At 42.8% G+C, this 27344-nt stretch overlaps 1 protein-coding gene across 3 annotated transcripts in view; it reads left to right on the top strand.

Annotated features, from left to right (window-relative positions):
* Positions 1 to 25612, top strand: part of MBD5 (methyl-CpG binding domain protein 5) — a 123047-nt gene extending 97435 nt beyond the window's left edge. For all 3 annotated transcript variants that reach the window (XM_077447732.1, XM_077447733.1, XM_077447734.1), the window contains 6 exons: positions 3791 to 4111; positions 8965 to 9155; positions 12459 to 13622; positions 17783 to 17856; positions 20004 to 20079; positions 24611 to 25612. In XM_077447732.1, coding sequence (XP_077303858.1) covers positions 3791 to 4111; positions 8965 to 9155; positions 12459 to 13622; positions 17783 to 17856; positions 20004 to 20079; positions 24611 to 24673 — 1889 coding nt within the window. In that variant the 3' untranslated portion in view covers positions 24674 to 25612. The remainder of the gene's footprint in view (positions 1 to 3790; positions 4112 to 8964; positions 9156 to 12458; positions 13623 to 17782; positions 17857 to 20003; positions 20080 to 24610) is intronic.
* Positions 25613 to 27344: the final 1732 nt, after the last annotated feature.

The raw sequence follows: 27344 nt of genomic DNA, 5'->3' as shown, positions 1-27344 counted from the left end.
TGAGAAAATCACCCCCCACTCACTGTCAAGGGCTGTGTGCATTGTGGAGAGCCGGCAGGTGCTGGAACATGTTACATGTTTCACCTTGAATTTGGGTGGAACATGTGATATATTTCAAAGGGTGAACTTATCCTTTAAGTTCTGTTTATTCTGCATAATCCCACGAATGGTTCTCTTTGAAGAGTGATCGGCATTTGAACCACTCTTAGGAGGTGTATTGCCTCCTTACCACCTGCTGTTACCCCTTGATCCCTGCACCTAGCACACCTCAACCACATGCTTTGCATGTGATTGCAGGGCTGTTACAGGGTGGCCCTTTTACTTCAACGGGTTGTGTTTGGTGTGCGTTATGCCTGCTGAAAGTGACAATGGGTATAAATCATGCCGCAAAGCATTGCAGCCATGGCATGTGGACACTGCCTCTGCCGCTAAAGGGTGTAGCCGTTGGGAACTATAAAGAATGGCTCAACAATGGGGGTTTACTGTCCTTAACTGTTAGTGTGATCAAGCTCTAAGAGTGTTAGATTCTAGATGATCTAAAGCGATGCTAAACCCCCTGGCGGTATTCCCAAATCTGGCTCGGGGTGAAAATTCAGAACCATTAGTGGTAACCCCAAGCCAGACTCAGGATCGCATCGCAGGATCTAGGATGAGTATGCTTACCTTGTCCCCTGGATCCAGCGATGTCTCCCCACAGTGCAAGTGGCTCGTCCCCAGCTCGATCTATCACGGAGCCGAGCTCTGTCCCCTGCGAGCCTTTGCAACGCACGGGGATGGAGAAAAGCGCCAAATTCAAAAAGTGAAACGCACATTACATTACAATGTAATCTTACAGATTACATTGCTGTATGTAATTATTTCACATCCCTTTTGTCCCTAGTGGTCTGCCCAGTGCCCTGCATGCAGTTTTATACTTTAAAAACTGTTCTTTCTGCCTGGAAACTGGAGATTGTCCATAGCAACCAAAACTGTCCCTTTACATCAAAAGGTTTTAGACCAGCTAGAAAACAGCGATAATAAATTAGAATCAATTGCAGAATTGAGCGATAGTGATTTGTGGGGAGATCCGTCATCAAATGCTGAAAAGTAATGACAGTGACAATTCTGCAACTGAGCAAAATTCAGTGTTTTTGATTTGATTACATTTTTGAATAATTTTTATTATTATTTGGTATAATTATTTAGATTTATTTTAATTTGATTTTGTTTTTCAAATTTTATCATACCCGTGATGTCTACTGGACTCTGGTTTGGACAGATTTAAGTGAGTTATTCCTAAGAATTGCAGGCCTACAATATAAAACGCCAAATTTCCATGCAAAACATTGTACCACTTTCAGCACCTAAAATCCGACAAAATCATACCGCCAGGGAGGTTAATATACATCATCTCTTCTCTTTCTGTATGATGGCACTGTACCTTTTTTTTTTTTTTTGTTTGTTTTACATAATCAATATACAGCTGTCACATGACCCAGATCTTTCCCAGCCTGTCTGCAGGGAAACATAAGCAGGATGAGCTTCTAGTCCTTTTTTTAAAAACAACCTTTGGAATACAGAGTAAAAATAAATATCAATAAACTCTTTTTTTTTTAATCGTCATACAAATATATATTTTAGATTAAATCTTTATTATTTTGTGGAAATAACATGGTGTTGTGTGGATTTCTGCCAGTCACAGGCTGTGTCACGCCCCCCCCCCCCCCCCCCACCCAGCCTGTGTCTTAGAATAAGAGGCAGGTGAAGCATCCATCAATCTACATGTAATATCCTGCCCCTATTGTGTTTAGCTATTTAGTGGGCATAGAGGAGGGAGGGAGTGGGCTGTCGTTTACCACTATGTATACGCCAACATGTGTTACTCTATAGTCACACAAACTGCTCAGATGTGATAGAGAGGAAATGCTGAACATCAATGCCAACACTGCTCTGCAAAATCCCCAGCTGCAGTGGGGACATGGATAGAAGGGGGAGACAGAACAGCAAGGTCAGCCAGGTTTTTTGCAGAATATAGAAAGCAAATTCTGTAGTAAATGAGTAATGAACAGCATTTGATGGTTTTTAATGTGGAATTAATGACACTTTAATCATTCTTCCAGCTTGACATCCTATGATGTCTGTAAATTGATGTGGCAATATCTGAATGATGCCTGCAGCTACAGGCATCATTCAGATAAAAAACATTTTTCAACAGGAAATTCTCTACAGTGTAAAAGCCATCATAGCCGCTTGATGGCTTTTACAGGTGGCATTTTCTCCAGTCTTGCCTGTGCGAACAGGGAACCGGAGAATGAATCCAGCAACGGTTTACCATAGTGTTGGCCGTGGACTATTTCCTGTAGCTTAACCACTTCACTGCCCGCATATTGTCATATGACATCCACAGATGGGATCTCCCATCCTGGGCTGGCGTCATATGACAGCTTTCTGGCGGTATAGGGGGCACCCACCATGTCACCTAGGAGCTGAGGCACGTGCTCAGCGGCCGTGATGTCTGCCGTGCAATCGCTCGTTACAGAGCAGGACCGTGGATCTGTGTGCGTAAACACACAGATCCACTTCCTATTGGGGGAGAGGACACAGATGGTGTGTTCATACTAAGTATGAACACCGATCAGTCTCCTCTTCTAGTCAGTCCCCTCCCCCTACAGTTAGAATCAGTCCCTAGGTAACACATTTCACCCCTTGATTGCCCTAGTATTAGCTCCTTCCCTGCCAGTGACATTTATACATTAATCCGTGCATATTTATAGCACTGATCGCAGTATAACTGTCAGTGGTCCTAAAATAGTGTCAAAAGTGTCTGATGTGTCTGCAATGTCAGTCACGATAAAAATCACAGACCACCGCCATTACAAGTAAAAAAAAATTATAATAAAAATGCCATAAATCTATCTCCTATTTTGTAGGCACTGTAACTTTAGCGAAAACCAACCGATATACGCTTATTGCGATTATTTTTTTTGTTACTAAAAAATATGTAGAATATATATCGGCCTAAACTGAAACTTAAACTTTTTTTAAATACTTGGGTTAAAAATTATAGCAAAAAGTAAACAATATTGTGGTGTTTTTTTTTTTTTTTTTTTTTCAAACTTGACGCTTTTCTTTTGTATATAGCGCAAAAAGTAAACGCAGAGGTGATCAAATACCACCAAAAGAAAGCTCTGTTTGTGGGGGAAAAATTTGGTTCATTTGGGTACAGTGTTGCGTGACCGTGCAATAGTCCTTCAAAATGTTACAGCGCTGAAAAATGGCATGGGCAGGAAGGGGGTGAAAATGCCCTGTATTGAAGTGGTTAATACCTGAAACTCGGAAATGTACATAAGCTACTTTTTAAGCAGAATGGGGGCATTTCTGGCACTGGAAGCATGTGAGCAAAAAATGTTTTCATGCATGTTTTTAGGTGTTCCCTTAATAAAAGTCAATAGGGCCAAAAACCTGCAGTCCTGCCCCAAAGAAATTACTGTATGACATTTCACTTTTAAAAGTACACCACAAATAGCCTCTGTATGCTATCCTTAAGTGAATGCTTAAAGTGGAAGTTCACCCAAAAGGAGAACCTCCCCTAAGTCCTGCTTCTCTGTTTCCTCTCCTCCTCCTCCTCCTCCTCCTCCTCCTCCTCCTCCTCCTCCTCCTCGATTTGGATCAAATCTGGCATAAATATGCTCTAATGAATTGGTAAACTTTTTGGGTTTAAGTAGTTATTAGGTTGCCTCCATTGCATGAAGATATTGTGTAACATGAAATTAATAGATATCAACCGTGACCTTGTGTTTGTGTTTTTTAGGGGGTTCATTGCCGATGTCATCAGTAGCAATAGCTGGAACAGGCCAACCAGCCATCACAAAGACCACATCTGTTCTCCAAGATGGAGTAATAGTTACCACAGCTTCTGGGGCCCCAATGCAGAGTCACCATCCTATGGGTAATTCTTTCCCATTTCCAGGACCTGAGCATCCAAATCATTTTGCACAGAACACTACCAACAACCTTCCACAATCCGTCAACCCTAATCTCCTGAACTCTCTGCCGATGGCATTGCCCATGAACCAGCAGCATCTTCTGAATCAGAATATTTTGCATATGCTACAGCCTTCAGCTGGAGAAGGCAAGTCTTCTGAATATACTTTACTTTTTGGAAGCATTGATTCAATCCAATGTTCTCTTCGTTGTGCCTGACAGTATTTATAAAATCAATACACTGGGATATTCGTCCTCACCATTCCTGGTGACCATTGTCTACAATACAACACATACATTTAAGGTTGTACCCAGAACAGGTTGTGTCCATTGAGGAATTTTGTTCTGGTGGCAACTGTCTCTAGCTGGTCATAGACCAAATTTTGACCAATTCAGGAATCTGATGAACAATGAGCAGTCTATGGTCAGCTTCTGACAGTTGTCACCAGAACAACTTTTCCCAATGGAAACCTGTTCTAATGAGAAATTCAAGAAGTGAATCACCCTATCAGTACCCCCTAGCTCAGTGATGGCGAACCTTGGCACCCCAGATGTTTTGGAACTACATTTCCCATGATGCTCCACTACACTGTAGAGTGCCTGAGCATCATGGGAAATGTAGTTCCAAAACATCTGGAGTGCCAAGGTTCGCCATCACTGCCCTAGCTCAACAGAAGTCAATTTTAAGATCTCATGAACTGGGTCAGTCACTGATAGCTGGCTGTTGAGACTCCTCAATCCACACTGTTAAGTATGAATAGTGCAATCCATTGATTCCTTTTTTTTTTTCTTGTTGGTAATCATAAGAGGTGGCATGCTTTGGAGAGATCCCCCCCTTAGTTTCTGCTGTGTCTCTGGGGCAAGAAGAAGGAAAATCTCCCTGAGGATACACAGCAAAAAAGAAAAACTGACAAGGTTTAAAAAAAAAAAAAACATTCTAACAGACATGTTAAATGTATCTGCTCTGTGCAATGGGTTTCCGCAGAGCAGCCCCGATCCTCCTCTTCTCTTGTCCCCCACCAGCCGTTCTGGCTCCTCCCCTCTGCCAAGTGCCCCCAATAGCAAGCCTCTTGCTATGTGGGCACTTGAGCAGGCACTCTCCTGTGAATGGACATTGTACATTTACAGAGCGCAGCTCAGCGCCGCCCCCGCTCTCTCCTCATTGGCTTACTGGCTGAGATTGACAGCAGCAGGAGCCAATGGCTTCCACTGCTGTGAGCCAGGGAGGGGAGAGAGAGAATGGGGAAATCCGCTGATCTCATGCACATTGCTGGATCAAGATGGGCTGGGGGAGGTGATGCACCCAGAAGATTTTTTTACCTTAATGTATTAAGGTAAAGAAAACTTCTGCCTTTAGAACGACTTTAAGTTATCTGATTTCTCTTTCAGAATTTAACACGCCTAAAGGCTTGTAGAATATGCTTTCAGCACATATAATCTAGTCCAAATTGTTGTTCTTGGGCTACCAAGAGTCTGTAGATTGATAGCAAGAGAGGGGGAGCAGTAGCAGGCCATGGCTTGACTTGTTGGTGTGTTGGATATGTCTGAGGATGCACAACACATCGCCTGGAAGTATGCATGCACAGGTGACTTATTAGCCAGCAAGGGAGACGCCTGCAAGCTGACAAGGGGTGAAAAGGAGGGGGGATAGCCAGAGGTAAACAAAATGTCTACAGTGCCTTGCAAAAGTATTCACCCCATTTGGCATTTTTCGTGTTTGTTGCCACACAACCTGGAATTAACATGGATTGTTTGAGGATTTTCATCATTTAATTTACAAAACATGTCCACATCTTTATTGTGAAGCAAACAACAAATAGGACAAAATAACAGAAAAAGTCAATGTGCATAACTATTCACCCCCCTAAAGTCAATACTTTGTAGAGCCACCTTTTGCAGCTATCACAGCTCCAAGTCACTTTGGATAAGTCTTTATGAGCTTGCCACATCTTACCACTGGGATTGTTGCCCATTCCTTCTTGCAAAACTGCTCCACCACCTTCAAGTTTGATGGTTTGCGCTTGTGAACAGCAATCTTGTAGTCTGACCACAGTTTTTCTATTGGCTTGAAGTCTGGGCTTTGACTAGGCCATTCCAACACATTTACATGTTTCCCCTTAAACCACTCAAGTGTTGCTTTAGCAGTGTGTTTGGGGTCATTGTCTTGCTGGAAGGATGAACCTCCATCCTAGCCTCAAATCACACACAGAGTGGTACAGGTTTTGCTGAAGAATATCCCTGTATTTAGCACCATCCATCTTTCCCTCAACTCTGACCAGTTTCTCAGTCCCGACTGCTGAAAAACATCCCCACAGCATGATGCTGCCACCACCATGTTTCACTGTGGGGATGGTGTTCTTTGGGTGATGTGTTGGGTTTGCGCCAGACATAGCGTTTTCTTTGATGGCCAAAAAGTTCAGTTTTAGTCTCATCAGACCAGAGCACCTTCCTCCATACATTTTGTGAGTCTCCCACATGCCTTTTTGCAAACTCAAAACGTGCCATTTTGTTATTTGCTGAAAGTAATGGCTTTCTTCTGGCCACTTTGCCACAAAGCCCAACTCTATGGAGCATATGGCTTATTGTCATCCTATGTACAGATACTCCAATCTCTGCTGTGGAACTCTGCAGCTCCTCCAGGGTTACCTTAGGTCTCTGAGCTGCCTCTCTGATTAATGCCCTCCTTGCCCGGTCTGTGAGTTTTGGTGTGTGGCCATCTGTAGGCAGGTTTGTTGTTGGGACATGTTCTTTCCATTTGGTTATGATAGATGTGATGGTGCTCCTAGGGATCATCACATATTTGGATATTTTTTTATAACCTAACCCTGACTTGTACTTCTCAACAACATTGTCCCTTATTGGTTTGGAGAGTTCTTTGGTCTTTATGGCAGTGTTTGGTTAGTGGTGCCTCTTGCTTAGGTGTTGCAGCCTCTGGGGCCTTTCAAAAAGGTGTGTATATGTAATGGCAGATCATGTGACACTTAGATTGCACACAGGTGGACATCATTTCACTAATTATGTGACTTTTGAAGGTAATTGGTTGCATCAGAGCTTTTTATGGGCTTCATAACAAAGGGAGTGAATACATACGCACATGCCAATTATCAGTTTTTTTATTTCTGAAAAATTGTTTTGTCTATACATTTTTCTAATTGTTCCTCACCAACTTAGACTATTGTGTTCTGATCCATCACATATAATTCAGATTAAAAAAACATTGAACTTAAGGCTGTAATGTACCGTATATACTCGAGTATAAGCCGAGATTTTCAGCCTCTTTTTTGAGGCTGAAAGTGCCCCCCTCGGCTTATACTCGAGTCATCGCCGTCTGACTGCTCGATCAGCGTATCGAGCAGACAGACGGCGGACATACTACAATTTGAAAGCCGCGCCTCCGCCTCCGCCTCCGCCTGTGATAGGCGGAACACTGAATTTCCCAGCAGCCTGTGTTCCGCCTATCACGGACATCGTCTCATCCTCGTCCGTAGTACGAGGATGAGACGATGTCCGTGATAGGCGGAACACAGGCTGCTGGGAAATTCAGTGTTCCGCCTATCACAGGCGGAGGCGGGGCTTTTGAATTTTAGAATGGCCGCCGAGGCGCCGACGAAGAGCGGCGATCCTGGCAAGGCACGGGACGGAGGCAAGGCACGGGACGGGACGGAGGCAAGGAGGCAAGGCACGGGACGGAGGCAAGGAGGCAAGGCACGGCACGGGACGGAGGCAAGGAGGCAACACGGCTCGGGACACAGGTAGGCTGGACACACACACACACACGGACACACGGACACACGGACACACACGGACACACACACACACACGGACACACACACACACACGGACACACACACACACACGGACACACACACACACACGGACACACACACACACACGGACACACACACACACACACACACACACACACACACACACGGACACACACACACACACACATGGACACACACACACAGGGATGGATGGATGGATGGAGACACACACACACAGGGATGGATGGATGGATGGAGACACACACACACAGGGATGGATGGATGGACACACACACACACAGGGATGGATGGATGGATGGACACACACACACACAGGGATGGATGGATGGATGGACACACACACACACAGGGATGGACGGACACACAGGGATGGACGGACACACAGGGACGGACACACACACAGGGATGGACAGGCATGTCTCACCCTCGGCTTATACACGAGTCAATAAGTTTGCCAGTTTTTTTGGGGGTAAATTGGGGGCCTCGGCTTATATTCGGGTCGGCCTATACTCGAGTATATACGGTAATAATAGTAGGTAAAAGCCAAGGGGGTGAATACTTTTGCAAGCACTGTAGTTTGTAGTTTTAAATAAGAACAACTATTCTGTAATGCTAGTGTGGACCTCTTATTAAAAAAAAAAACTTTAACTTTAACTGCAACAGAGAACAACCAGGTCTCCTGCCCTGCCAGTACAAGTTTGTGCTGTATGGCAGAGATGTGCAAATCTCAGAACTGGAAGGGCAATGATAAAATTAATTTTGCTTAGAGTTCAGCAGTAAAGTATTCTAAATGTTTCATAATACTCATTTTTTTTGCCTGAAGTGAACTGTGGAGCTGACATTTGCCCCTCTCATTTCTAACAGTTGCTGCGCTCTCCAGGACCAAATAACGGAGCTGTGGAGTTGAGAGAAATGTAAACAACCGCATAGTTCCTTTTTGTGGTTCTGTTATGCATACTCAGGAGCTCTCCGATCCAATTTTTTTGTCAGGCAGCGTCAGTCATTTATAGATATGTTTGCACAAGCTTTATCAATTCACTTGAAGCCTGGATAGTCTCATAAGCCTCTTGGTGTCCCTCCCTCCCTTTTTTTTAAATGCAAAAAAAAGAAAAGAAAAAAAAGACAACACCAGCAGAAGAGACCCATCTGTCTGCACTTATCCTTACTCTTTAGGATGAATTAAAGGCGTAAAACTGTTTTTTTGTCATTTCAGGGGACATGTCATCAATGAACCCCCCTTTGAATAACCATCAGCTGTCTCACCTTCAGTCGCTTCTAAACAGCAGTCAACAACAACAGCAGCAGCTCTTACAAGGCTTTCCCAATCTACATGCCTTGAAAGGACATGTACCGGGGCCACCAAACAGCCTAAACCCCATGGCCTGCTTGTTCCAAAACTTCCAGGTAATTATAATAGTCACGACTCCTACAATAGGTTATTGATAAATGTATTAAATGACAGTAGCTTAAAGTGAAAGGTGCCTTGTTTTATGTAATATATTATATTATACCTTTCCAACCATGAACTAAAGAGCATTCCTTTTTGCTGCAATCTCCTAAGACTTATACACTGGCTTTTTGACACACGCCTGCCTGCATCCTTTGACGTACAGTAAAACCTTGGATTGCCAGCATAATGTGTTCCAGAAACATACTTGTAATCCAAAACACTTGTAAATCAAAGCGAATTTCCCCATAAGAAAGGGTTAAATGATTCGTTCCACACCCATTTATTCATAGGTCCTTCAGTTTATATTCCATATAAAAAGATTATGGCAATGTGATAGGTTGTGTAACCATAAAATGTCCCTCTAGAAATGGCAGCCTCCACAAGGTGATTAGAAGCAGGAGCTACAAAGTATAAAAGAGACGAGAGGCGCCTCTAAAGCCTCTTTCATACTGGGGCGGTGGGTGCGTCGGCGGTAAAGCGCCGCAATTGAGCCGCTAGCAGGGCACTTTTACCCCTCACTAGCAGCTGATAGAGGGTTAAAACCACCCGTGGTATAGCCGCGCTGCCCATTGATTTCAGTGGGCAGGAGCAGTGGTATACACACCGCTCCAAATATGCTGCTAGCGGGACTTTTTTTTAGCATCCTGCCAGTGCACCACTCCAATGTGAAAGCCCTCTGGCTTTCACATTGGAGACACAGGAGCAGCTCTTTCAGGGCGCTTTGCAGGCGCTATTTTTAGCGCTGTAGTGCCTGCAAAGCACCCCAGTGTGAAATGGGTCTAAGTGCAGCAATATGTTGCTAAATGTTGTACCTACATTAAATTTAACCATATTGCTACACTTAGAGGCTCCTCTCTTCTCTTTTATACTCAGTTGTGACAGTTATGACGCTACTTGTATATCAAGTCAAAATCTATTTAAAAATTTTGCTTGTCTTGCAAAACGCTCTCAAACCAAGGTTTTACTATATATGTAAACCCTAACAACTTCTCTTATTTTCTCCATTGTTGGCCATTGAAAGCATATTTTTTTTCTGTTGCACTATGTTGAACCTGCCAAAAATCCAGTGGGCTCAACACGTTCTGTAGTTAATTATAACACAATACCTCTGCTGCACTGAAATGCCAAGACATTCTGAGCTGTCTTGTGATCAGGAGTACTAATTGCTCTCTCAGTACTTATCTTGAAACTACAGAAAGATTAGCCTAATCCCATGGAGCTGAAAGCGTAGGAGGGTCTGAGTAGTTTGCCAAGAGAAAACTGGTCAGTACTGACAACACTTATGCAGGCCATATGCGGAGCAAATTTTCTTTCCTGCAGCCATGGGTTGATTCCCCCATCAACACAATGTGGACGGAAATCCCTCCCATCGATTTATTGTATTCTCCCAGCGGGGGAAGCCGTCCCTGGTGGGGGAAAACAGTGATTATTGCTAGATTTTATACCAACTGCTAGCAATAATCCCATGCAAAATCTGGCAGGCTGGCTGTACCCAAGTTGATCAATCGACTTGGTACATTCAGCCTACCCATACATGGTTCGAATCTATGGCCGGCCAAAGTCCAAAAAATGCTGAGTGTTATCAGCCCACAACAGGACTTTATAGTTGAGTGCATTTCTGCCTGATCAACGGATACTTTTTCTGTATTTGCAGTCGCTAAAGGGATGTAATGTGGGAAAATGTGCTGTATTGCAGAAATGTACTGTATAAGGTTTTTTTTATTGCCCTAAGACCCCTTTCACACTGGGGCGTTTTTCAGGCGTTTTTCAGGCGCTTTAGCGTTAAAAAAAGCGCCTGTAAAGCGCTTGAAAGAAGCCTCATCTGCAGTCCCAATGTGAAAGCCCAAGTGCTTTAAGAGCCCTTTCACAATGTCAGCGCCCGAAAAACGCTCGTAAAGCGCCGCTTAAACTAGCAGCGCTTTACCAGCGTTTTTTGAGCGTTATTGGAGCGCTTTTAACCCCTGCTAGTGGCCAAATAAAGGGTTAAAAGCTCCCACAAAACGCTGCTGCCAACAGCGTTTTTCAGGCGTTTTACAGGCGCTTCCCATTGATTTCAATGGGAAGGGACGCTTTAGGAGTGTTGTATTCACCGCTCCAAAAGCGCTGCAAAGAAGCTGCTTGCAGGACTTTTTTTGACGCCCTGCCAGCGCAGCGCCTCGGTGTGAAAGCACTCGGGCTTTTACATTGGGATTGCAGTTGCAGCTTCTTTCAGGTGTTTTTTTAACGCTAAAGCTCCTGAAAAACGCCCCAGTGTGAAAGGGATCTCGGTGTGAAAGCACTCGGGCTTTTACATTGGGATTGCAGTTGCGGCTTCTTTCAGGCGCTTTTTTTAACGCTAAAGCGCATGAAAAACTTTTAGAAGGCGCCATAAGGTTCCATACTGATCCTAAAAAAATCCTAGCTCAACTTACCCACCAGCCTGCTAACCAATTGAATTGTCCTGTCTAACAGTATGCTTTAAAAATGGGTTTAGTTTGCACACATCTGCAAATACATAAGCTACAGAGGCCCATCAAGGCACCCCAGTATATGTTGTCCTATGTTGCACATGCATTATAATGGATAGGCAGAGGGCAGATGAGCCTGGGGGGAGCCCAACCCCCAAAGGCACAGGGGCGCACTTGGCACATAGCACCATGGCAGCAAATGTGTCCAGTACATCCCGTCACCAATATTTTAACTGTACAAACAAATGGAATCTGCCTTCACGTATAACTGGCCTTTGCAGCAAGTAGCACGTGGAAGGGCAACACATGTTTGTACGGGTTTCCATCTTGATCCACTCTTCTGTTCTCCAAAAGTGCACATACCTACTTTTTTTATTTGCATTGGTCTAAGCATGCTTCTTATCCCCACATGGCATAGGCCTGGTGGGTGATTCCCTGCTCAGGCATTGACCCCTGAATTGTGGGAGGCACAGTGGGTGGTCACGTGTGTGCCCCATAGTTGGAAGTAGTGCTTTCTCAAGACTCTAGTAATGAGTTGGGGGAGGGAGCAGAGAAAAGGTTGGAGCAGACACATTTATTGTCTACTGCAAATCCTGAAGTTGGGTAAGTAATCATGTACTGAGTACTGGTTTCCATGAAGAGAAACCTGTCATCAGAGAAATATTTTGGCTCCAAATATCTTTCAGAAAATACGGATTGCTTCAGAAGCAAAGATCAGTAATCCTTGCCCACTGCATGTCCCTCTAATGCTAGGTGTTGATCAAGATGGTCTGGAACGCTAAGTAATGCTTGTTTATCTAATTTCCACAGATGAAAATGCAAGAAAACAAAGAGGTCAGTGCACAGATGGGAACATCTTCAATACCTGAAAACTCAAACTCATCAGTTCCTCCATTTCCAGACAAAGCTTGTAACATGCCTCATAGGACAGAACAGTACATGAAAGATAACGTCCGAGAAGGAGACAGTTCGGTGGACGCCATCTATAAAGCTGTGGTTGATGCAGCCAGTAAAGGAATGCAAGTGGTCATCACGACGGCGGTGTCCAGCACGACGCAAATGAGCGCTATTCCAGCACTAAGTGCCATGAGTGCCTTCACTGCATCCATTGGTGACCCGTTAAACCTGTCAAGTGCGGTGAATGCCATCATTCATGGCAGAAACATGGCAAATGCTGATCTGGAGGTCAGGACACGAAACACTAGAGGTACCCGAATGAGGAAGAACATGGATCAGAACAAACACATGGTGGACGGGGATGGTTTTGAATATTTCAAAGCAGGATGCAATACTCCTAAAAGGCAGTGGAATGGCGGTCAAAGTCCAGGTGACATGAACAGGTGGAAATGTGAGGAGTTTTTGGACCACAATGCACAGGTCCATGGCAACCCTTACCAAGTAAGGTCTGGCAATGTTTCTCTATTGCACTCCTTCGAAGACGAGCAGTGCCAGATCTTGCTGCCGCCCAGGCACTGCCCAAGCGATAAGATGCTAGAGGAGAATTTCAGGTTCAACCATTACAAAAGGACTATGATGAGCTTCAAAGAAAGGTTGGAGAACACGGTGGAACGTTGCGCGCACATGAACGGTACACGGCCCCCACAGCACAGGGGGTTTGGAGAGCTCCTGAACATCCCCAAACAAGAGGTCAACATAGAGGAACAGTCTCCCAGCTCTTCCAACAGTTTAGAAAGTTCTTTAGCAAGAGACTACATTCATTATAATGGAGACTTCCATGCCAAAGGCATGAACGGGTGCGTCCCTAGCCCCTCAGACACCAAGAGCATCAGTAGTGAGGATGACCTTCGGATTCCTGACTCCCCTTCTTCTAATGACTTAATGCATTATAGGCCAAGGACGTTTAATATGGGAGACTTGGTCTGGGGGCAGCTTAAAGGACTGGCTTCATGGCCTGGAAAACTAGTGCGGGATGACCTACGTAACCCATATCAACAGAACTCAGAGGAAGGGAAGGTACATACATAACTGCTTTTATTTTATTTTAATTTTCCATGCGCATGCTTACTTTAAAATCATTAATTTTAAAACTGCATAATGTTTGCAAAATAAATCCTCGATGCCTTTCTAATTGAAAGAGGAAATTTAACATTTTTGCTGTTTTGGGTTGCGGAAGGGTTAAACCGATAAGTTTTTTTGATGCTGCCATGTCTCGTTTACTCTTCACTTGGTGAATAGAGACGGGGAAAAATTATTTAGTTTTTTTTTTTGTTGTTTTGTTTTTTTTGTCTTCAGCGGAAACTCAATAATATTGTCTGCTTAGATGAAATTTGCTTGATAATTGCACCTTAATGTCACTTTCACCTCCAATGCATTTCCCCAAAATGGCATCATTTTGCAGAAATTCCTGATTTTTGTCAATGTTGCTCTTCTTTCCTGGTGGGATTGAGATCATTGTTCTAAACTGAACTTCCTACTTCTCCTGTTTGGGTCATATTCTCCACATACAGCATTCTGGTCCACTAGGGAGAAAGTAATCCTGTTACCAGTACCTACCAAAACCTCCAAAAAGAATGCATGTGATAGACCAACACAAAGTAGCACATAATTGTAAAGTGGAAGGAAAAGGAGCTGAATACAAATGCACGCCACACTTTTCACATATTTATTTAAAAATTTGAAAACCATTTATCGTTCTAATTTTCCTTCCACTTCACAGTTATGTGGTACTTTGTGTTGGTCTATCACATAAAATCCCAACACAATCCAATTACGTTTTTGGTTGCAACGTGACAAATTGTGGAGAATTTCAAGGGGTATGAATACTTTGTAAAGGCATGGTACATGAGGTTTAAACCTTCCCTGTTGTATTTAAAACAAAAGTAAAAGTGCTCACTTTAGGTATGCAGTACTTTAACTCAATTTTAATCTACTTCTTTACCCCCCCCCCCCCCCCCATTTCTTATATTGATAGCGTGTCCTGTATTCAAGGCTAGAGATTAAAAATGTTAATTTTTTTTAGTCTAGTTAATGTGAAATGTTGCATGAAAATGGCAACAGGTCAGCAGTGCACAGACTACAAATTCCCTGCCGTTCTATAAAGAGAGGGTAATTGATCCCCTGCTGTTCAGCTCTCTTCAGAACACACACAGCTGTGTGGATCAATTCATGGAGTAAATTGCATACATTTTATTGTATGAGCGTTCATTTGAATAGAAATCCCATGTATTACTATGTGGCAGTCACATCTATGCACTGCCACTTAGCACTTAAAATAGGGCAAGCAGCTTTTTTGTGTGTTACAGGAGGACCAAAGCTCTTTTGGAACTACTTCTCTTGTGAGTTCTGCACTCTGTGACCCGTATTCAGCTGACAGTCACTCAGCCGGTCCAGGCTTTGGAGAGATCCTGAATCCAGCAGTTTTTTTTTTCTTTTTTTTTTTCTTTAATGCGCGGTGGTGCTGGAAAGTGAAGTGTACAAAAACCGTCCATGTGAACACACAAAAAAAAGTGCATTAATACAGTAGATGGCTGCATTTGTCCCCCGACGCCTCCAACACTGAGAACCAAACGATCAAACCCTGCCGATCGCTCGGTTCTCACAGCACCGTGGTGACTGTCAGTCAGCAGCTCTCTGCTCCAGTTTTCAGTCTTTGAGACGGCGAGTATGATTTTGTTTTTGGAAAAAGAGGGGGGTTATGTGGCGCTACCTAAATATAAGTAAATCCTATAATCCTTATAAATCTCAAATTGTATTCCCAAAGTGTATAGGAAAATTAAATAATTAAGTATATAGTGAATAAACCTATTGAATAAACAATTTGATGTATAAATTTAAATATATAAATACAGTGCAATAGCGTTGCCCAAAAAATGTGCAGTGGTGCAAACAACATGCTCAAAGGTTGGATAAATTCCGTAAATATATATAGACCTTGAAATAGCTTATATGTTGCTCCAATCAAAGTGCAAGAAATAAATATATGAATAAATCGAATAAAATTTTCTACAATTATAAGATTAGAAATTAATGCTGCTTTCACACTGGGGCGGTATTCAGGCGTTACAACGCTAAAAATAGCGCCTGTGTAACGCCTGAAAAAAACCGGCCCCTTTAACTCCAGTGTGAAAGCCGGAGGGCTTTCACACTGGAGCGATGCGCTGGCAGGACGGTGAAAAAAGTCCTGCTAGCCGCATCTTTGCAGCGGTGAAGGAGCGGTGTATTCACCGCTCCTATACCGCTCCTACCCATTGAAATCAATGGGACACCGCGGCAATACCGCCGGCAAAGCGCCGCTGCAGCGGCGCTTTGCGAGCGGGTTTAACCCCTTTTCGGCCGCTAGCGGGGGTTAAAACCACCCCGCTAGCGCCCGCACACCACCGCTAAAACGACGGTAAAGCGCCGCTAAAAATAGCGGCACTTTACCGCCGACGCCGCTCCCGCTGCAGTGTGAAAGCAGCCTAACTGGCGAGGTTTGTGTGCACCAGTACTGTTATTTTTATGATTTTGTTTTTGGTTCCCGAACTTGTCTTTTAAGTTCAGTGGGATCATTTAAATAAACACAAAAAACATATGCATCACAAATTCCTATGTGTTTTTAGTACACCTGGATGGAAAATCTCTATTTTCAATGTTTCTCCTTCACTTTGCTTAAAATGGAACCAAAGCTTTGTGCTGAAATTTTGCTGGCATGCAGACTTTTACTGCTGAAGAGACTCTGACTGGCTGCCCCCCTGGCTTTCTGTAGCATTTCATTTAGAGAGAGACAGTCTGATAGTGGGCAGCTACTGCTGGGTTGTCTTATTAGAAACCCTAGAATGCTCTTTGTGATAGAGATACCCTGTATTAAAGCAAAATTCTCATTATAAAAAATACAAATGATCACAAATGAAGAGGTATGTTACTTACCTGTTTGATGTGTGTGCAACTTTGCGCTCCAAGAGTTACAGCAGCTGAAGAATCTTCAGGATCCAATACAATTTCAGGTATTTCAGGGAGGCCTGACCCCCCCCCCACTCTGCACTGGGGTTCAGTGTTAACTTACTTTGTCCTGTGGAAGGGGCCACAGCGTCTCTATGTCTGTATTTCGACTGTGTATGTAACTTTTTGCCTGCTTGTGGTGATTAGAGAGTGCAGAGAATTTATTGGGGTTGTTTTACTAAAAGTTTTGCATTTTGAAAATTAAATTTTCACCAAAACTTACTGAATCAGGTGAAGTTCTGCTTATTTCCATCATCTAAACAGCCTATTTTGCTTTAGTAAATTAAACCCATTGCATTCAGTCAGACAGACCTTATCTGGTAGATGTACCAAATAGAATCAGCAGCTTTCAATCATTGTGCAGCATTACTAAGAAGTAAACAAAGCCTGCATATGTATTGAGCAAATATGGCTGCCCATGTTTACATTTAAAACTTGACACAAAATCAAAGTTTTTAACACATTAGGTTACATTGTTGAGGGTTTTTTTACTGTGCAAAAAAATTGTATTTTGTCTAAAGCCAGCCATAGATGGAGCGATTTTTCTTTCCCTCAACTTCAGTTTGTAGTAAAGAAAATCACTTTGTTTCACTTAATAACACAGTCGGTGTTGATGGGGGAATCCCCCCTGCCGAGCTATTGTGTTCTCCAGGTGGGAAAAGCCGCCCCCCCCGCGGGAGAAAGCAGTGATTATTGCTAGTGGCTATAATAGCTTCTAGCAATAATTGCATGTAAAATCCAACAGGCTGGCTGTACCCAAGTGGATCGATCAATGAACTTGGGTACATGCAGCCTGACCATACATGGTTCGAATCTAGGTGGCTGGCTTAACGCCTGAAACAAGTTCAACATAATATTACTATAATACAATACAAAGTTTGTTCCTATAAAATTGGTGGATGCTGCTTGTGTGAGGAGATATCTGGATTATTCAGGAAGCAGACTACGCAAAGTGTAAAGATATATTTATTTGTAGATAATTTTTGTAAATAGATCAGATTACAGGAATCTGTCTAGAAAAAGTGTTTAGCCTGCGTTGCATGATGCATGGCAAGGTGTGCTAATTCTCAGAAAATTCCATTTATTGCACAAGAAAGTTCACCTGCAAAGCATCTGATCCACCTGGCGCACTTTACATGACAGATGGACTCACTTGTGTGCAATCCCGTGTCAGGATAATATGTTCTTTCATTTAGGTGGACAGTGACAAGCTGAGGACGTTGACAGAGGGACTGGAAGCTTATAATCGTGTGCAAAAGGGCAACAGAAAGTAAGGAGGTTTTCTACTCCATTATATTATACATTTCTAGTATTTATATACTAGGGATCGACTGATATCGTTTTTTCGGTGCCGATTCCGATATTTTGGCCACCTCTTTCATATTTTTTGCCAAATTTTTAATATTTTTTTTGTACATTTAACTTTTTATTTTTACATTGCCATTTAAATTTTTCTTTGTTTTTTAATCACTTTTATTGCTGTCACAAAGAATGTAAACATCCATTGTGACAGTAATAGGCATATGAGAGTTTTTATGGAGACATTGGGGATCTACAAGACCCCAAACCCCTCCTCTGCACTTCAGAGTATTCAAAACATCAAGATCAGTGTTTTTGAATACTTTATTTTTCTTAAACTGGCATCTTTAAGATGCCAGTAATCCAGGAAGTGATGTCATGACGTCGCTTCCGGATAACTAGATCCTAGAAGCATCGGCTTTGTTCAGGTCTTGGGCCAGCTGGCGGATATGCAGGCTATTTGCTCAGGCCTCCTGGTGGGACGGGAGAACCAGAGAGAGCGGTGGGAGGTGGGGGTCGTCCCCTCCCGCTGCTTGTAATAACAGCCGAGTGGCTGCTACGCTGTGTTGTTATAACAATAAAACCGATTGTCCACTCTAAAGAACGGTAGCGGGATGATGCATGCAGCCGCATGCATCACCTCGGTAAAATCCCTTGAAGCAATAACGGTCATTTTTTTGACCGATATATTACTGCTAAAAGAAGTAAATATCGACCACCGATAATCGGTCGATCTCTATTATATACTGAACCTATAGTCTCACTAAAGGAAAATTTTTTATTTTTTTCAGTTTTAGCTGAATGGGATTTTATTGGTTCTTATTACTGTCTGTCCCCCCCCCCCCCCCCCCCCACATTATGGAGATTCACCCTTTCTATTTGGCCGTGTATACCTTTTTATTATTAAAATTGAAAGTAAAAGAAAATCCAAAATTCTGGGTTGGCAGGACTGGAAGGCATATCTTCCAATGGGGGACAGTAGTTCTGGTGACACCCCGGTATTCCTATACTTTTGAGAGAGATCCTCTTACTTCCTGTTTTGGCTATGCAACAGGAAGTGGAAAGGAAATCTGCCCAGTAGTTCATTCTATCCAATTGAAAAAAAAATGCCTGTAGTGACACTTTCAGGCCTTGTGCACACTGGACGTTTTTAGCGTAGCTGTTGGGGGCTTCTGGCAGGTTTTTGTTTATGCCTTTTAATGCCCTGCATGTTAGCTTCTGTGTCCATCAGGGGTGGGCAGGAGGGGCGGCTGTGAGATGGGGGGGGGGCACCATGAGGAGATTGGGTGGAAGGGGATTTGTGTTTGGAGGGTACATTTGGGGGCAGCAGGGCATAAAAATTATTCTGGAAGGGTACATTTTGAGGGTGTGTGCTAGCAGTAGTGATTTGGAGAGGTTTGTATTCGGAGGGGGATGGAGGAAGAGGAGTTGTGCTAGGAGGGAGGGAGGATGGGGGAATATTTGTGCCAGGAGGAGGGGGTTTGGTGGAGATTTAATGATGATTTGGGGGTATAGGATTTGTGCTAGGTGTTTGTTTTTTTTGGGGTTTTTTTGTTTTGTTTTTTGGGGAGTGGAGAGAGAGAGAAAATTTGAGCTGGGATGGACGGACAAAAAAGATTTGTGCTGAGAAGGGAAGTTTCAGTAGGGGGGCAGATTTGTCCTGGGACAAGGGGAAATTTATGCTTAGGGGTAAGCCTGCAGATTAGTGTTAAATTTTCTTATTTTTGGGGGGGTGTGGATATTTGGGGGGCAGCTTGGCATGTTCACCCTGAGCTCTAGATGACCTTGTCCTGGCAATGGTGTCCATGCACACATAGGCGTTTAGGGGAGTTTAAGAAGCAATAAATGATTATTCTGGTCATTGAAATTAATTAACACCCAAGCGCTTGACGGGCCTAAATGCATTTACAAGCTTCAATTGTTTGGGGGGGGGGGGGGGGGTTTTGCCAAAACGCTGCTGCCAGGAGGAAAGGCATCTAGGAGAGATGGCAAAATGTCCAGTGTACATGAGGTCTAAAACTGAACCTTACTCAACCTCACTTTAAAACGAATATCTTCCTTCAGTTAGACTGGAGGTCTTGTGTACATGTTTAGTAACTATTGTATTTCATATTGTAGAAGTGGAACACTAAATAACCATCTAGAAGCTGCGATACATGAGGCCATGAATGAGCTGGACAAAATATCTGGCAATGTAAGTTATATGAAATTGTGGGGTCTCACCCTCCCAACACTTGCAGGACAAGTACATTTTCCCATAATTTCCATCCTCATGATACTGTGTGCTACCAAAATGTATGAGTAAAAAGAAAGGGTGTTTTGAACTTTTCAAACTGTACGGTGATAGTGCAGACATAGACCACCGTGGTTTAGGGTGACACAGCGCCTAGAGGCGATTCAGTTTGCATTGTGCGCTATACAAGTATTTCATTCATTCATTCACAGCCCACCTTTTAATATGCAATTTTTCTTCTTATGTCCAGTCTTGATTGCCCATTTTATATTACAGGTATACTTTAAAGCAGAGCTCCACCCGAAGCTGGCCCAAAAGGAAAGGGCAGCATGATTCGTGCATGCGCAGTAGGAAACCGGCTGTGAAGCCGCAAGGCTGCACAGCCAGTAGTAACTCCACAGGTGCTGCTGTTGGTGCTGGGCAGAGCTCTGTGATGTTCTGCCCTGATGCTAGCTCTTTTGATGGAGGCTCAGTCGGTTGTTATTCCTCAGCAGAAAAGTCAATTAAATCACAAGTCTCTGGAATTGCTGAAAATCCAAGGCACGGGTTGGCCCAGTGCCAGCACTTTGGCAGGTGACTCATAATCTATAACATCCTCTAATGAATCGTCAATTAAATGCATACATTCTGTTGCCTGTGGCTGGAGAGATGAGCCAACTACTCCATCTCCCGTACCCTTATACAGCTGCTGAACAGACGCTTTCCTCCATCCAATATTATCCCATGCAGAAACAGGATCGTCCAGGTCAGTCAGCCCTTAATGCATCCACAATAAAACCTCCTCCTCCATAGCTGCGGGGGCAGGTTGGGAAAGCAACACGGTTACTCTGCCACATTGCCAACTCTTCAGCCAGGATTTCAGAGTTGTCAGCTGGTATTTCCTGATAGTCGCAGGCAAAGGGACCCCGGACCTGCTGCTGAGCAGAATCTAGCAGCTGTTTTCTGTATGCAATCTCCAGCTCCCATTCCTTATTGGCTAGAAACTCCAAATCTTTCAGTGCTCAACTTCTGAGACATTCAGCATCCGTTCTCTGACATTTCTTCGAAATGCCACTCAAAATCGCTTCCAAACTCAGGATCCTGTGACAGCCTCTCTAATAACAGCCCCTAGGCCGCCGTAGCCAAAGCTTTCTTTTGTGGTGTTGTCCGCTGTCCACGGGCAAACTTGGGCTACATACCAGTGGAGGGCTCTGTTGCTCTTGTCCAACCGCATCTCCACCTGGAACAGCCTGGTTAACTCAGCTTTCCATTCCTGTTCTTCCCCTAAACACCATTCACACTTTGTACTGCTACCCTGTTTTCCCCGAAAATAAGACGTAGCGTGATTGTCGGTGACAGCTGCAATATAAGCCCTACCCTGTTTTCCCAAAAATAAGCTCTACCCTGAAAATAAGACCTACGAGGACTTTTAACTAGGGCCTATTTTGGTGGGTAGGGCTTATATTGCAGCCATCACCGACAATCACGCTAGTTCTTATTTTCGGGGAAACAGGGTACCAGTGCCTTTCTGGGAAGGAAGACACAATTTTTCCCTAATGTCACTGATCATGGGCAAACAAACCTTCCAGAGTTCCCAGCGGATAGAATCATATCATCCCAGCAGGACCTGCTCTGATACTGGTCCTCTGTGCTGTATCTCTCACAACCTCCTTCTAAATTCCTCTTCCATGGCAGCTGGTATCTGTACCTCTCCTCCTCTCCTGATATCCGGACCTTGGATCCAGGAGGAGGTTTGGATGTCCCAGACTGCAGGAAGCATCCCACTGCTGCTACCAATATAACGAAAGGTTCCACACTCCACTTGAGTGCTTTCGTTATATACTGCTTCCTTCCAGTCTGAATATAAATATCAGATAATCCAACCGCTGACAATCACAACCAAGACAATACTTGTTTGGCTGCTCACCGTGAACTGTTTATTAGAACAAGAATACAGTCTAATATACAGTTGAAGAGGAGGTTCCCACCTCCTGCTCATATTGCTCTAACAATACACCTGTAACCAGAAACATAAATTAACAGGAGCTATTTAATTAATCCTTTAACCACTTAAGCCCCGGACCAATTTGCTGCCGAAGGACCAAGCCCCTTTTTGCGATACTGCACTGTGTCGCTTTAACTGAAAATTGCGCGGTCGTGCGACATGGCTCCCAAACAAAATTGGCGTCCTTTTTTTCCCAAAAATAGAGCTTTCTTTTGGTGGTATTTGATCACCTCCTGCGGTTTTTATTTTTTGCGCTATAAACAAAAGTAGAGCGACAATTTTGAAACCGTTTAGGCCGATACGTATTCTTCTACATATTTTTGGTAAAAAAAAAATCGCAATTAGCGATTGATTGATTTGCGCAAAAGTTATAGCGTTTACAAAATAGGGGATAGTTTTATAGCATTTTTATTAATATTTTTTTTTCTTTTACTAGTAATGGCAGCCATTAGCGATTTTTATCGTGACTGCGACATTATGGCGGACACAACGGACATTTTTGACACATTTTTGGGACCATTTATACAGCAATCAGTGCTATTTAAATGCATGATTCCTGTGTAAATGGCAGTGAAGGAGTTAACCACTTGGGGGCAGTGTAGGTGTTATGTGTGACATTGTGTTTTTTTATTGTAGGGCGTGGCCTGGCTTGTGACGTCACTGATCGTCTTTCCCTATAGAAGGGAACAGACGATCGGTGACAGCCACACTAGGAAGCACGGGGAGAGGTTTGTTTACACAGACCCCTCCTCGTTCTTCAGCTCTGTGACCCGATCGCGGGACACCAGCGGTGATTGGGTCCGCTGGTCCCGCGGTCACAGAGCTCAGGACCAGGATGGCTGGGCACTTAAAAAGCAATGTACAGGTAGGTCCTTGTGCCCAGCCGTGCCATTCTGCCGACGTACATTGGCGTGAGGCGGTCCTTAAGTGGTTAAAGCAGCCGATGTGACTCTGTGCCCACCTGGCCATTGTTGTGATTAATCAGGATTTCACTACAGGTCAGACTTGTTTCTCCTACATTGTACAGAGGCCAATGTGATCAGCTCTTTCAATTAACATGTTGAGTTCAGAATCAAACAAACCAAGAATAGTCTTTATATATAGCCTGTGAGATATTGTGGATAACTATTACTGTCCCATTAGTATGGCTAATCCAAGCCATATTTTCTCAATTACCCTGTACCCCATAGGAGGTGCATGGGGAGCTGAAACAAGTGTTTCCAAACCATTGCGTAGAAATTTGAGTGGCATTTTTAACGCCTTTCAAACATCTGCTTTTAATGGCAGTATGAACTTAGCCATAAAGTGATTGTAAAGGTAAAATAAAATCAAAAAATAACTAAATATAATAATAATTTTTTTTTTACTTGCCTGTTTAGTGCAATACAATTGAACCTTCTCTATTCGGGTTCCCTGCCGGTGCTCCTAGCCCTTCCCTCAGTCTAGTGCCCCCAAGGGGGCACTCCTGCATGCTCACACCCGAGCCCCACTGTGTCAATGGTCATGGCTCTGCCCCCCACTCCCTCGTCACTTGACTTTGAGTGATGGCAAAGCCAGTGAGACCCAAAGTCGAGGGGAGAGAAGACGCGCACAGCGCTGGATCGATTGAGGGCTCCGGTAAGTAAAAGGGAGGGTGGGGGGACGATACTGACAGCTTAACATTTTCTACCTTACTACAAGGCATGCATTAAGGTAAAAAAATGTTTAGGTGTTACAACAACTTTAACTGATTGTAAAGCTTTGTTTTCTTTTTTTTTTTTTTTATTAAAATACCAATCCTGTTATACTTGCCTACTCTGTGCAATTGTTTTGCATAAAGCAGTCCTGATCCTTCCTTCTCTTCTGAGGCCCCCCGACTGGAGCTCCTGGCTTCACAACCCCACCAAACCGCTTACTATAGGGGTACTCATGCATGCTTGCTCCTGAGCCCTGCTCTGTACGTTCGTAAAACACAGAGCTGGGCTTGGCACCACCCCCTCTTGCCACTGGCTCTGATTGACAGAAGCAGGAGCCAACGGCTCTTGTGCACATCACTGGATCCAGATCAAGCTCAGGTATATATTTAGGGGGGAGCTGCAGAAAGTTAAAAAAAAAAAAAAAAAAACCTTCTGCCTTTACAATCACTTTGTCATTACGGTACGCATTGTGTTTCTGGGGACACATTTCTGGTGAAATCAGTACAGTACTGCTTTTGTCTGTTAGGACAGTCTTTGATGGTTTCAGTATGGTTGGGCCTCTGTGGACATGTCACCAGTGGCATCAGTATGGTTCTGATTTTTCTCTCTGCTAACATGTCCGTGGATACCCAGTGAACCGGCAGGTGACACAGAAAGGTGCAGTATAGCAGTGAATATGTAAATAACATGACTGGCCAAACAGAGCTAAAAATATCTTGACTGTTAACATACATATATTTAAACTGTGTTAAAGTTTTGCCTGAAGTTCCGCTTGTATGATGCGTTTGTGTTCATTGCTGTTCTCTAATGTGTTCTTTTCTGTGTGCTTTAGGTGTCTCAGAGGGATCGACAGCTGAAGGACCCCAAACCCAAGAGGAGGAAGATCTCCAGATAACATTGATAGAGCTCAAGATCATATATCTGTATATAGGCATTGATATTAATATATGTATATCAATATTTCTAGATATCACCACCTGGTGTAAAGTGAATATGTGGTAAATATTTTTGCATTTTAGGCAGGTGGGTGCTGGAATCCTAAAAAAACAAAAAATGTGACTGAGCGGAGGTGTTTTTTTTTTGTTTTTTTTTTTTTTTCTATAACACTACAATTGTGACTACAAAGAATAATAGTCAACTGTTTCTGATACATTTTCAGTGTGTATATAAAAAAAAAAGATATAGAGTTTGATGCCGATAACCGAGATGTATATAGTGTACAATATTGTCATGTACAAGCTGACTTAATGCACACTTTATCTTTTAATGTACAATAATAGTGTACAAAAATTCTTTGGTTTCTATCAAGTGGATGTTCGAGCGATGTATAGAGATGAAAAATAACTGCTTTTATACCATAATGTCAGAGATGACAGAAAGGGGGCACTCCGCATTTCTGATCATTCTCTACCCCCCCTTGGAAGCCCCTTTCTCCCTTTTCAGGTACCTGTAGGTGAGTGAAGTCTTATAATAATGATTGATTGCATGTCCACGGCTTATCTAAACAACCTAATTTAATTTGATTTCTTCTTTGTCGCTTTGAGGACTGGTGGTTAAGCAATATGTTAGTCCAGGCAATGGCTGTCATCCTCTGTACACTTTTAACTTATGAAATCTCTTCTGCCCTTTAGTACCCAGAAGTCATTGATGCCCAAACCAAATTTGCACCATCAGTATGCATTTACGTGGTTAAACGTGTCTTAACTGCCCACCGAAATAATAATCTTTTTTTAAGGACATATAGTGTAGGGAATTCATTTGATGTACACCCTTCTCTATTTTAGAGTATAACTCTTTTACAGACTGACAGTGGATATATATATATATATATATATATATATATATATATATATATATATATATATATATAGATATATATAGATAGATATATATATATATAGATATAGATCTCTCTCTTTATATCTATATATATATATATATATATATATATATATATAAATGTTTTTTTTAACATTTCTTTAAATTACTTTTTTATTGCTGCAATTTGCTGGTAACGGTATGCATTTTCACCTTGCCACACACTCTCCTATTGGAGACTACAAGCTGCCATGCTGACATAGTGCATAGGCATGGTCCATTATTGTCGCCATCAGGAAACCCATCCTGAGAAAGGCCATACATCAATCATGTCCACAAAGAGGCTGCGGAAGATTAGCAGTGTTGATATTGCAACAAACGATTAAAAAAAAAAAAAAGCAACATGTATTTTGTAACGAAAAAGGCTCCGTATCATTTACCCCCTTCATGACCAGGCCTTTTTTTTTTATTTATTTTATTTTTTATTTTTTGCGATACGGCACTGCCTGACAACTGCGTCGTCGTGTGACACTGTACCCAAATAAAATGTATGCCTGTTTTCCTTCAAATAGAGCTTTCCTTTGGTGGTATTTGATCATCTCTGCGTCTTTTTTTATTTTTTCGCTATAAACAAAAAACAACAATTTTGAGAGGAAATTAAAATATTTTTTACTTTCTGCTATAAAACATATCCAATAAAAAATTGAAAAAATCTAATTTCTTCATCAATTTAGACCAATATGTATTTTGCTACAAATTTTTGGTAAAAGAAAAAAAAAAACCCCCATAAGCGCATATATTGGTTTGCGCAAAAGTTATAGCATCTACCAAGCATGGCATGTATTTATAGAATTTTTTTATTTATTTACTAGTAACGGCGGCAATCAGTCACTTATAGTGGGGCTGCGATATTGCAGCAGACAAATCGGACACCTAACTGACACTTTTTTGAATTTTGTTTGGGTACCAGTGACACTAATACAGTGCTAAAAATATGCACTGTGACTGTACTAATGACATTGGCTGGGAAGGGGTTACCATCAGGGGCAATCATAGAGTTAACTCTGTGCCTAGCTAGTGTTTCAATGTATTGGGGGAGAGGTGCTCTCACCAGTGGAAGGCATGGATTGGTATCCCTGCTTTGCAGGAACACAGGATCCATGTCTTCTGTACTGACAGAACGACAATCTGCTTTGTTTACATAGGCAGATGTCCATTCTGCCTGTGTACAGAACGATCAGTGGGTGTCGGCGGACATCGGGTCTGTGGGACCTGCCGATCAGCTCCCGCTGTGTAGAATCACTACGCCCGGTACTTGGAAGTGCAGGATCGGGGTGTGTGTGTGTGTGTGTGTGTGTGTGTGTATAATTAATAAATATATATATATATATATATATATATGTGTGTGTGTGTTTTTTATATATGACATGTGACTGCCCTGTAGCAGTAAATGTGCTATAGGGCGGTCGGCAAGTGGTTAATATGCTGTGATTCTGCAAACGAATTTCCATTTACTTAAGGTTTTGCGTCCACTTTAATTGCAAAACATCTTAAGTGAAAAATGCTTATGCTAGGGAGCAGCGTTTCTCCTTAGGGGATGAAATTAAATTAAATGATGTTCGTGAGCACTTCTGATCTGCCTAAACTGTCACATTCTCCAAAATAAATGGAAGGCTCTTGTGTGTTTATGGAACCTTTCTAGCCAAATTAAATTCGCACTTTGTACAAATATAGTAATTTATACTGTA

This window comes from Lithobates pipiens, unplaced genomic scaffold (genome assembly GCF_037356315.1).
Source record: "Lithobates pipiens isolate NorthernLeopardFrog02 unplaced genomic scaffold, aLitPip1_a1.2 Scaffold_22, whole genome shotgun sequence".
Classification (NCBI taxonomy): Eukaryota; Metazoa; Chordata; class Amphibia; order Anura; family Ranidae; genus Lithobates; species Lithobates pipiens.
This window is presented reverse-complemented; position numbering and strand designations above follow the sequence as displayed.